This window comes from Watersipora subatra, chromosome 7, assembly GCF_963576615.1.
Source record: "Watersipora subatra chromosome 7, tzWatSuba1.1, whole genome shotgun sequence".
Classification (NCBI taxonomy): domain Eukaryota; kingdom Metazoa; phylum Bryozoa; class Gymnolaemata; order Cheilostomatida; family Watersiporidae; genus Watersipora; species Watersipora subatra.
Genome location: NC_088714.1, coordinates 28,230,899 through 28,244,418, shown reverse-complemented (window position 1 = coordinate 28,244,418; position 13,520 = coordinate 28,230,899). Strand labels below are relative to the sequence as shown.

General features: G+C 37.5%; 1 protein-coding gene across 1 annotated transcript; it reads right to left on the bottom strand.

Moving 5' to 3' along the window:
• Positions 1-11,659: 11,659 nt before the first annotated feature.
• Positions 11,660-12,235, bottom strand: LOC137400630 (uncharacterized). The gene has a single exon (XM_068086961.1). The coding sequence runs from the start codon at positions 12,233-12,235 to the stop codon at positions 11,660-11,662; it is 576 nt and encodes a 191-aa protein (XP_067943062.1).
• Positions 12,236-13,520: the final 1,285 nt, after the last annotated feature.

The window sequence follows — 13,520 nt, the reverse complement described above, 5'->3', positions numbered from 1 at the left end:
AATATGACTCATGATAATAGACAGCAACATACAATGAGTCATGATGATAGGCAACAACATAATATGACTCATGATAATAGACAGCAACATACAATGAGTCATGATGATAGGCAACAACATAATATGAGTCATGATAATAGACAGCAACATACAATGAGTCATGATGATAGGCAACAACATAATATGAGTCATGATAATAGACAGCAACATACAATGAGTCATGATGATAGGCAACAACATAATATGAGTCATGATGATAGGCAACAACATAATATGAGTCATGATGATACCGTAGGACACTTATATTTCGCTAGTATTTAGTTTCGTGAGTAGCACACAGAGTAAAATTTCGCTGCAACTTAATTTCGCAGCTCTGATGAGTGCGAAAATATAGTGATGTGAAAATAAATACAGTGGAACAAACAAATTAGATTCCTCAGGTCCGGTCCTCTAGTAAAAAAAGTTTTTATATTTGCGACTAGTTTGTATTTGTAACCCACAGGTATAAATGTATGGCAGAAATCGATAATTCAACGTTATCGCTTGCTGCCATTTGTTTCTTGGACTATCAATGACGTCTCGGTCCTTTCCGTCGTGACCGATATGGTACCAATATTAGATCTCAAGTATTTATAGCAAGCGATGGCCATGGCACGTTTTGAGTTCACAATATTTCAAATTTAAAAAAAATCAAATACAGTACATGTCTCATAAAAAAGAAAATAGATGACAACCAACATCACAACCAGAACTGTATAACATGGTTGGACCTGGTGAGGGTTGTTATCGTTTTTGGTTGGCAGTAAAATTCATCACTACAATAAGTATTATTTAATTGTATGACTTCACCTACCAGACTTTCATCCTCATCAGTTACAAATTCGGTGACTAAACTGATATCATCATCTTCTTCGTTTGTCTTGGCTTTTCCAAAAAAACTTGTTATCTTAATTTGCTTTGCCATGCTGCTCATTCGGTGTATTAACGAATTTACTAGAAATTTCCCAATGAGCTCAATCACACACAAAATTATCTGCATTTCTAATATCACAATTTTGTTGTGGATATCAATGAACTACAGGGCCGTATTCCCTTGGACAGCTGGCCGGCTAAGACGCCCCAACTTTTTAGGAATTTCATAGTCCAACGGCTATAGAAAGGTTTTTATCGCTGTAGAATATCACTTTATTCGAAGCCATAGATACAAACATCAACTTTTAGTAGTTCTTAGGCGTCATTATTATCTTCATCAGCGGCAAAATATTCTTGTTAACGACTTTTATAAAGGTTTGCAAAATATCAAGTTTTAGCAAACATCTGCTTGCCCATATCCTACTTAATGAACTTGAAATAAAATCGGCAAAAATGATCTTTGTTAAAACGCTTAAAAGAAAAAGATGTCTTCTTTCTGAGCTTTTTAACTGCATACAAGTATTGCCTGTTTTAATTTTAAAACGTTTTGTCAGTCACATCAGCTAAAACAAAGCAAATCTCAAAAAATAGAAAAATGTTGATACATGCCAATAAAATTTTTTAAAACTTCACGTGAGAGGCCCGGCTGAGGCCCGGCTGAGGCCCTACATAAGAGAAACCTGTTGGGAGCTTACAGCACCCCCCCTCCTTCTCCACACCCCAGATGTTCATAATTAGTCGTCTAACATTAGCCCCCCAACTTGCAACCAGTGAATACAGGCCTGTGTAGAACATAGCTATTTAATTTCGAATTTTCGCTAGTTCGTTATGATAGTTTAGTTTCGCGCATGAATTTTTCGCGTGATGATGACTCCGCGAAAACGCGAAAGTTAGATGCCGCGAATACTTAAGTGTCCTAGGGTAGGCAACAACATAATATGAGTCATGATGATAGGCAACAACATAATATGAGTCATGATAATAGACAGCAACATACAATGAGTCATGATGATAGGCAACAACATAATATGAGTCATGATGATAGGCAACAACATAATATGAGTCATGATAATAGACAGCAACATACAATGAGTCATGATGATAGGCAACAACATAATATGAGTCATGATGATAGGCAACAACATATTATGAGTCATGATGATAGGCAACAACATATTATGAGTCATGATGATAGGCAATTTATAGTCACCGGAATTAAACCTATAGAGAAAATTAGGCCGCTGATAAGGACTCTGGGGGCCAGAAGCAACCCAACAACTTAGGTCACTTTGATGGAAGAGATTATAAAAGCATGGTACAGAATGACCAGTCCTGAGATGCTAGATATATTGACCAACAGGTTGCCTAGGAGATGCAAGGCAGTAATAGCTAGTAAAACATCGCCAACAAAATATTACCAACAAAACCAACCCTGACGTTTCAAGGCCAAATTCAAAGAGATCATTCTAATATTTTAGACAAATGGACAGTGTTTAAACCCTTGCAAATGCTATTGATCACCAATAATTTTCTGTCTTCAGACTTCGTTGATTTTACACGCCCCAGAGACTGCTGGGAAAGTTTTTGTTTCAGATAAATGCTATTAAAAGAAAGAAAACCTTCTGAAGAATCATTTGATATGTACAGTTATAAATACATATACATATCAAGTACATATGTACATGTATAAACATGTACATCCGGATTGGCTCGGTTTAAAGCAAGCCGAAAAACCCGGTTTTACGGCTTTTCATTATTTTTTGTGAAAAGTAATATTTTAAGCTTCTAGTGGTTCCTGTGTGGTAGAAATGCAATTCTGTGTATTTATCAGCTGTGGAAGTTCATTTAGGACACAGAAGTAAAGTGATGGCAGAGCTCAAGTTAAAACTACATGACACCCTAGCGCAACAATGAATTAGTGAATTTCATTTTCAATTGTCGTCATCAAGCGATATGATGATCCCTTTACTGATGAAATATGAAAACCATGTGAAGTATACTAATCCCATCATTGTCTTCAATAATGAAAACTTTCTAAAAGTCTAGCCAGTGCTTATAATTAGAAATTACAACAATAAAACCATTTTGGGCAAAAGCTTTGCAAACTAATATTTCATGTAGTGGGCACAAGCCAAAGTACGTGTAGTTGCGTAGAGTTGTGCTAGACACTAGTGTGATAAGTCTGGGGTTATGGCTCACTGGTCTATTTTAAAATAAGTAGATGGTAAAACCTATACAATGGATAAAGGCACTCTAATTAGTGGAATATTATTATATAAAGTAAAAAAACATAGAATATATAAAACATCATGTAGAAACATATATCATGCAGGAAACCTGACCAATACTACACAATTGCAAGCAAAATGACATTTTATGTGTAACATCTGTTTCACTAGCCTTGTGCCTCTACAATAACATTACTAGCATCACATTATTTATTCTTTTCATTATTTGTACAAACAGCTGTACATATGTCAAAGGCAAGGTCTTATTTGCTTAGACTCTGGAAATAAGCTAAAACAAGACAAAAAAGAGGAACAAATCAAATTTGATGACCCAAAACCAATGCTAACATCGGTCATCATCATCAGACCACCCCAGAGCCGTATAGTTTCACAGAGTCCCGCATCAAAAACCGGAAACAAAAACGCCTGTTTCCAAACAAACCCGATCGACATACTGATCTCTAACGGAATACTCTTACTTTGCCCTCAATACTTCACTTTTTTGCATTTACATTTCCAAAAAAAAATTATTGGTATTTTCTTGTAGGAAATTTTGTTTTTGTTTAAATGGTATATAATACAACAATCAATTTCAGAGGGATTGTCAACGGGAGTGATTTTTGCTGGTTAGTGTTGCGGCCTATCCATTATAACTTATATAAAAAAGTTATGGGCGTGGCTTGTTTGCTTGGAACCGAGCAAACTCCTATATACGCTTTCGTTAGTCACGGACTCTGTGAAGCTATACAACTCTGTACTGTGAGAGTTGTATAGTTTCACAGTCTCGCGACCAACATCGGAAACCAAAACGCTTGTTTCCAAACAATCCTGATCAACATACTGTTCTCTAATGTAGTATTCATACTTCGCTCTCAATACCTCTCTTTTTTGCATTTACTTTACATTTTCACAAAAAATATATTTGTACATTTTTGTAGGAAAATTTGTCCTCTTCCAAATGGTGTATCATACAACAATCAACTTTAGACTGATTGCCAAAGGGGGTAACTTTTCTTGGTTAATGTTGCGGCCTCTTTGTTATAGCTTATATAAAACTAGCTGCATTACCCGCCTACAGGAACAGATTCACGTGCAGCATAAGGTTTATTGAGAGTTGTCTTTCATACTGTTGTAAAACGACTCCAAATATGCTGTCTACTGAAATTGTAGTCTTCAGCAGAGTATGCATGCACATATACATGTCAATGTTGGGGAGAACAATGGATATCTGGAATGTGTCTTACAGCTAGATGCGTGTAAAATCTAGTAAATATTCTAGATTCATGTGTCTAGATTCATGCATCCGTTCATACCCGTCTATATTTGCAGTTGACCATCGCGCATTTCTGCCGCTGAGCCCCCGCCCTGTCTGACCAGTCTTTACACGCCGAGCAGTTGACAATCACGTTTTTGCACTCGCCTCGCGATCAATCGTTTCGCACTCGCAATCAATCGCCTTGCAATCAATCGGCCCGCACCCGCCTCACAATCAATCGCCTCGCACTCGCCTCGCAATCAATCGCCTCGCACTCACCTTGCAATCAATCACCTTGCACTCGCAACCGATCGTCTCGCAACCAATCACCTCGCACTCGCAGTCAATCGCCTAGCACTCAATCACCTCGCACTCGCCAACTCATTCATCCGGAAAGCTGCGCATGGAGACTCTCGCTGTACTCGGGGCGAAAAAGGTTTCCCGAGCATCTCCGAGTGACGCCCCAAGCCTAGCTGTGCTACCCGGCGTTGCCCGGGTAGTCAAAAAAGTCTTTGCACAGAAAATTGAATTGTATTTAACATATAACAACATTTGCCATTCTAACTTTCAAACTACATATCACGAAAGAAGTGTTTTGTGTAGTTGAAATAAATTAGGAGAGAAAATAAAACAACTGTAAAGGTTTTCAAACTTTTTCAAACAACGACAACTTTCAAACTTCATAACATGAGGAAAAGGTTTTGTGCAGGACAACTGATTTAAAATTAAATAAAACAACTGTAAAGGTTTTCAAACCAATGTAAATTTAAAATTTCATAACTTTCAGCGACCTATATCTTTTGATAACGTATAGTGAAACCTCAGTTCTCGAACATAATCCGTTCCAGAAGTTCAAGATCCGAAACAATTTTTCCCATTAAAATAAAATAATGTAAATGGGCAATTCCATAAATAAAGTGATTTTGGGTGAAAATTTCAATTTCATATTACATTGCTATCTATATGAAATACAGATACTAAACATGTGCCTGCATAGTGTGCAAAAAACTGTTTTCCGATAAAGTCATCGGTAAAGGACATACACCAGTTGCAAAGTAGGCCTACTTTCGTATTGGAATGTTAGTAAAAAATGCTGTTAGGGAAAAGCAACAGTAGAACTAGCCAGTTCATGCCAGCGATCTAGAAATATTATAACATGTAGTTTATGGCCAGTAGTTCACTTGATAGTAAACACAGCAGGATGGATTGAAAAGGAATGCCTATTATAACCATCAGTAATCAAAATGAAGGTTTTAGTTGATTTATGAAAAACATTATCTCAATTAAAATTTTGTTTCAGATCCTTTGTGGGCTTGCATAGGGCTATGTATACAGAGAAAATTGAGGTGGTACCTTTATCAGTCTTTGTGTAATTGAGTTACTGATGAGACATATTACTGATGGGGACACCCCTAAGAACAAAGTATTCATGCACTAAATCACAGAGTAGTAGTTATTGATAAAACAGTTAGAATAGTAATCACATTACTTTTATAATAGAATAACTTTACACTCATTTCATCCCATTTGTGAAGAAATTTAAGAAACAGACAGTCTCCAGCTAGTTTTAATCTCATCCTGACGGAGCCAATGATTCCTGCGTGATAGTTATTGGGTAGACATATTCACAGGCTGCAGTAATGAGTAATCAGTATAGGCTAGCTGGTCAGTGAGTCAACAAGAGCAAAGGTGCATGTAGAGTAGCAAGCTATCGAGCTCGACTCAAAGAGGATCTGGACAAATGGACAGAATATCTTGCAAAGCGCTGCTGCTCGTAAATACAGAGCCAAGGACCCAAAGCCATTAAGTGAAGAGGAACTCGCCACTAAACGAAAGTACGAGCGGGCGCTCTGCAGCTCCCTGCGCTCTGCAGACAGTGCAAGTACGATTGACACCTCACGCACTTCTCAAACTAACAATGCTGAGACTAACAAATGTACTGTAGTCAGGCCCGGAGACTTTGTGGTCGTAAAGTTCAATGGTAAGAAGTCGATAAAGTCGTACCTGGGCCTCGTAAACAGTGTAGATGATACAGAATATGAATGCCAGTTTCTCTGACGGCTTAAATCTACTACTGGGGTTTTTGCTGTCAAGGACAGTGATGTTAGCTGGGACGACAAAGACGCGATCACCAATTCCTTGAATGCCCGATTATTAACACCAGAGGCCAATACTGCTTTACTGAAAAACTCGATTTTCTTGAGTAGATGTTTTTTCCAACTGCTCATAAGTCTAATTTGTACCAAGACAATCCACATGCGAATAGGCCTATTCTCAGTGTTTCATTCATTTTGTATTGTCTTTAATTGTATTTAACATATAACAATATTTGCCATTCTACCTAAAACAACTGTAAAGGTTTTCAAACTTACTTTGTCAAACAACTTTTTAAACTTCATATCATGAGAAAAATGTTTCGCGCAGGTCAAATAAATTTTAAAAATAAAACGACTATAAAGGGTTTAGATGTAACAGTGAAATAATTAGCAAGTAGTAGCTAAATTAAGTCTGTTTTGCTACGATTACAATATGAGATGATTCAATAATGATACAACTAATACGAACTGAGAAAACAAAATAAAATTTGTGAAAATGTTGAATTAATAATAACAATTCTTGCATAGAAGTGTGTGTATAAAAAACTTACTGTTCCAGCAACAGCTATCCATCAAAACTCTGAATACGACGATACTGGTACGGCAATATGTTATGTAAAAATAAAATATTGTAGTGTTTTTGTCTGATCGAAGGTGAGAGAATCTAGATGCTATTCCTACTCGAGATAATACAATTGTCCGCGTGAAAAGTAGTGACCTTAACAGCGATTTAGCAATTGAAACTTAAGAAAAGCCAGAAATAGAGGTTCACAAAAACGGCATCGTGTTTCATAGAGTTAATAAAATTTAATCGCCAAATTCTAATATCGAGAGAGTCTATCGTCGGTATCGTTTTGCCGAAAACAAATTAGCCCTAATATGTCAAGGACAAAAAAGCATCGCGTGTCATGAAGCCAAAAGAAAGCCATAGAGTTGTAATTATTATGTCATTTTCGTGTGAAAACGACAAACGATGAATAGGTTACCTATGCATAGAGGCGCACTAACCGGAGATTCTCGTTAATGCGCCCTAGATACCTCGTAGCGGCTAATAGCCCGAAAAGTACGGTACTCTATAAAGCGGACAGACAGATAGACAGTTAGATAGACAGACAACGATTGCCATTTATATAGTAGATTAGTAAGCGTGGCCTGTTTGTTTGGAAACGAGCAAGCTCCCATATACGCTTCCGTCTGTCACGGGACTCGGTAAAACTAAACGGCTCTGGACCACCTAAGGAAACCAGTGCAGGGGACAGGCCAGCTGTCCATTAGCCATCACTCAGGGTAACCAGAGCTCGCTAACACCAAGCCCACTAAGCTCTTCACAAGTTGGGTTGTTAAAGATCAGTTTATTAAGTTGTTTTGTGTTTCCAAAAGTTAAAGTTGTGCCTTGAATTTCAAACATGCCTTGCAAAAAGCTGCCTTGGCAGTTTTTCACTCGAACTGCAGAAGGCAAAGGTTTTAAGGCAAAATTTAATATGTGTGCTGTCGTAACGCAAGTTCACGCAGATAGGCTTAAAGCTCACGTAACAAAATTTCAAGCTGACAACACCAATTTAGAGAGTGATGCTAGTATTCAGGTGATAGAAGTTGAGTCATCTGCCACTGCTCCAAACAGTAGCAATGCATCTGCCTTATGCTCTGCTCTACACTACCACATGACGAATCACTGGGATTAAAATTCCTACTTACAGATCGAGCTGTATGTAATATATTCACTTTACGCGATAATATTTCTGCTCTGTATTTCTTTAATTACGTTTGACTACAGATTAATTCTGAACTTTCCACGTTTTCTCTCTTTTTCCCATAACAACTCCCACAGTACCATTTTTAGCAGATGATTCCACATATGTATGCTCAATACTCAATTATGCAGCTATAGTAAGTAATGTTAATTAGACATAAAACTGCAAAAACCTTGGTCAAATTATAAAAACCATAAAAACCGGTTTAAACCAAAAAAACCTGATTTAAAAAAACCGTAGTTTTTTCCAACCCTGATGTACATGTACATATGCACTAAAATTGTGACCTGTGGGACAAACTATTTTTTTCTCGTTTGATTGGTAAGAAAAAAATTTGCAATCGCTAGGAAAAAACACCTGAGATAGAAGAAAAAATTTATTTCAGAACGAATTGCAAAGTTCGAGAGGAGATGATCAATTGTCCCCCGCATCACACACCATACCAAAAAGACCTACTTGCCTGCCCAATATCTTTAGGAGAGAAGATTTCATTATGAAAAATTTTGTGTTTACGTATGTCTGAACATGTTTACTCACTAATTAACTGAAAATTATGATTGCAGAAGGCAGAAAACAAATTGCCTTTGTGTGTGGCACGATGCTTGGACTTGCCCATATCGCCTGGGTGGTTCAGAGCAGTGGTAAAAAAACCAAAACCTGATTAATTTCACAAAATGATGAGGTGTGTTAATATTTTTAGCCACGACTGTAGGTAATGTACCTGATACTAGGTAATGTACCTGATACTAGGTAATGTACCTGATAGTAGGTAATGTACCTGATACTAGGTAATGTATTTGATACTAGGTAATGCACCTGATACTAGGTAACATACCTGATACTAAGTAATGTGCCTGATACTAGGTAATGTACTTGATACTAGGTAATGTACCTGATACTAGGTAATGTACCTGATACTAGGTAAAGTACCTGATACTAGGTAAAGTAACTGATACTCGTAATGTACCTGATACTAGGTAATGTACCTGATACTAGGTAAAGTAACTGATATCTGTAATGTACCTGATACTACACAATATACCTACTTGATACTAGATAATGTACCTGATACTAGGTAAAGTAACTGATACTTATAATGCACCTGATACTAGACCATATACCTACTTGATACTAAGCAATGAAAAGAGCCAAAAGACAGACTATGGGTTAGCAATAAAGTCTTCAATTGAAATATCTGGTAGAAAAAGTTTACCTATAAAATCTTGTGGGAAAGATTTACCTACGTTATTTTGTAAAATATGTTTACCTGTAATATCTGATAGCAAATGTTTACTTATAACATCAGGTAGAAGAAGTCTAACTATATCCGTTTTATCGTTCGCTTACATTTCTAGTCTTTCCTAATTGGTAGACGATCAGCGATGCCAGTTGAGAAGCCATCGTAAGTGAGGTTAATTTGGTCTGAGCCGAGCAGAGGCATGAGCTACACCTTCCTTCTGGTACGACTCTATACTAGCCAGGTTAACTAAAACAAAAAAACTGCATAATAATAGTAATAACAATAGTATATCACTCATTGCAAAGTTGATATTAGCAAAAGTTAAAATGGTGTGACACAATAAACAAAGTTCAGGGTGAGTAATGTCATATTCACTACTTGGCTGCTTTACGTAGGTCTAATGAACTTACATAGACAACGTGTCTATATAATTTGTGCAAGCTTTAAACAAAACCTTGATAAAAGGTGAATGCAAATGTTGAAAACCTGGAGACTTTGGTTTCATGACGCCACACAGTTGGCCAGACCTTTCAGTTACACATTGAAAAGAAAAAACTCATTCAAATGAAAGCATTAAGTTACTTGAATACTAAAAGGCTGATAACAGAAAGAATCCGTTTAATATAATCAAAATGAAATTTATTCCTACTAACCTTCAAAACAGCAAACAATATGGGTTAATTAAGAGGAACAACTTGACAAGGCATCTATATTTGTATGTACATTTAATGGTGAAACTAAAAGCATTATATATAACTGACTAAAGACTAGCGAGATAGAAATGCTAATTTGTACTGTCATAAACTATGCTCTGTATGAGACTACAAAGAGTTTGTCGGAGTTGACTCATCCACATAACAGTGCCTTAAAACATGAATGAGAGGAAGTGTAAAAGTATGGTCCAGATAATCCAAAAAATAAAGCCTAACCAAAAATAACTGTTAGCAGCTACCACATTGATTTTCAGGTCTACTATGCTGCAAAGTTGTCACACCCAGATGTACTGATTGTGATTGTTTGTGAATTTAATTTTACTTTTTGTAGGCTGAACCAGCAACAAAACTTTTATTAGCTCTATTCACCTCAAATTCCTGTATAAAGTCATTTTTGTTTCTGTTAATCGGAAACCTATCAGCCAATGAAGCAACTATTGCTCCAAGTGAGACTCCATTGTAGTAGTAGTAGTTATTAGTAGGCCATGTTCGTAGTTCTAGAACCTGATTATAATTTAGCAGTTCTGCATATCACACAACATTGTAATCAGTATATTCTTCATTTGCTATTCTTCAACTGTTTACCGTCAGCAGATGTGACTCGAAATTGTACATGAGCATTTTGTGAAATTGATCAGGTTGAATACTTCTGAGTTCTGTTGCCTCAGATGGACTGAAAACTGTATTGTGATTTATCTCCCATCTAACCTACATGTACATCAACATCAGCAAACCCTTTTCACCAAAACTCAACCACTTTGTTGCATTATTGTAACCAATTTTATTCTTGCTTTATTTATTCTGTTATCGACAACAAAGTCAATATTGTTTTGAAAATCCCAAAACAGCTCTACATGCTGTAATAAATCGCAGCTATATAGTAACAAACTGCAAACAATTTAGGAGTCATAATGCAACTTCATCTTAATTGTTAATTGTTTGCACTTTGATCTAAAATATTTTGCTACTGCGACTTGAACTACTCGTTATGTCAGTTTTGGGTTTGTCCATACCGTGAATTATGCAGTTGAGACAATGGCGGGTCTAAACTGCCACATACAAAACTGTCATAGTAAACTGTCACGTTTATCATTCGTCAGCTACATCATGGGTATTTACTCTGAAAACTTTGGTACACTAACATATTAAATCAAGCTGGCCTAAAATGTTGTTTAGATTCTTTGAACATTCAGTTTATTGACAGAAACTTTATTAGCTGTGTTCATCTTGACAGCTGTGAACAAAAGTGAGAGTATTATGAAAAGGCTATTGTAACAAAAAGCAGAAAGCTTTCAGAAAGCACAACGAGATAGCTTTTAAAACCATGAATCTGCTATTATTACAACACTCCCACTCAATTACATGGTTGCACCAACAGCCAGTTTGTGACACAAAAAAAATACAATGATCATAATCAACGAAAAAGCAAAAATATGTCTTGTGTTCAGTGGTCAGACAATTAACTCAAACGCTAGTTTTCTGGCTGTTGGCGATCGCTGCAGCTGATTGATTATCTACAAAGATGATTGTAGAATTGAGTTGCGTGGTTCCAATATCTGAGAATAGCTGACGTAACCACATGCACTCAACAACACCATCAAACAACGCAATATATATTCTGATTCCGTAGCAGAGAGCAACGACTGACTGACGCTTGCTGGACCAGCTGATTGGACAACCAGCATTAATGAAGACTGCACCCGATTTCGAGTGCCGGTCAGCGTCGCTCGCATAATCTGCATCTGTGTATGCAACCATTGGTTTACCTTGCTTTCTAAAATTCAGGCATAAATCCTTGATGCCATTCAGGTAGCGTATTACTCGTTTGGCTGCGGTCAAGTGAGTCTGGGTGGGGCAAGCGTTGAACTTGGCTAAAGCTCCCACTGCTTCAGCAATATCTAAACGAGTAGGTACGGCAGCATATAGTAGACTTCCTACCATCGATTGATAGAGATTGGGATCTGCTAATTTGCTTCCATTCTTGTGACTCAGCTTTACATCATATGCTGCCGGAGTTGTGACAGGCTTACAGTTTTCCATGTTGAACTTTTGAATTATTTGTTGAATGTAAGGCTTCTGACTTAGACACATAGATTTCTCATAGATTCTCCTCTCTCAATAAGTAATCCCAGACAACGATGAAGCGGTCCGAGATTCGTCATTTTGAAACGAGACGAAAGAGCCGATTTTAATTCGGTCATCTGAGCACCAGTGTCTGACATTATACACAAGTCATCTACGTAGACACCAATCATCACTTTCTGGTCATTTTTCCAGCGAATATACACACAGTTGTCAGCGGAGGACTGCATGCAACCTAATGATTTAAGAAATTCATCTAATACCATGTTCCAACATTTAGGCGACTGTTTAAGTCCATACAGCGAGCGATTAAGTTTGCAGACTAAATTTTCTTTACCCGGCACAACAGAACCCTCTGGCTGTTCCATATACACTTGTACATCTTCTGACAGCTTTCCATTCTAAAAAGCCGTTTGTACATCCATTTGGTGTATCATCATATCTCTCTCAACAGCATCTGATAAGAGTGCTCGCAGAGATGTTCTGTGAATCACAAGGGCGTATGTTTCATCGTAATCCACCCCAGCCTTTTGTGCATATCCCATTGCCACAAGTCGAGCTTTGAATCTACTTATAGACCTATTAGACGAGTGTTTAGCCTTGAAAACCCACTTAGAGCCAATCGCTTTGCGCTCGGGCGGAAGATCAACTAGTTCCCATGTACCATTGTTGATCAGTGATTGATACATCATTATTGATACATTCATCATTGCTGACTTTGATCCAGGCATCACGATTTGTGCTAGCCTGTGCTTGCGACAAACTAAGAGGCTCCACAATGATGATTGCTGAGTGAGCAGAGTGACCAAGGTTTGTGAAATCATCAATACCAAACCGAACAATGAGTTGAGTGGAACGTGGTGATTGCCTATGTGTAACCGTCGGTGTTGGAGGAGCCTTATCATTTTCTGATAGGTCAATATTCACCGCTTCAGAGTTGTGTACACCTGGCTTTGACGACTGATTTGGTAAACCGAGCTTGGTTTCATCAAAGGTGACACCACGTCTTACCTCTATTTTTCTAGTGATCGGATCGTAGAGTCTGTAGGCTTTAGACCTAAGGCTATACCCTACAAACACCATTGATTCTGCTTTCTCATCGAGTTTACGTCTCAGCTGATCGAGTATGTGAGCATAGACTAAACATCCAAAAATTTTCACGTGTCCAATATCAGGTTTTCTGTTGTTCCATTTTTCATAAGGAGTTGTATTCCATTCAAGTGCTCGTGTGGGGAGGCGATTA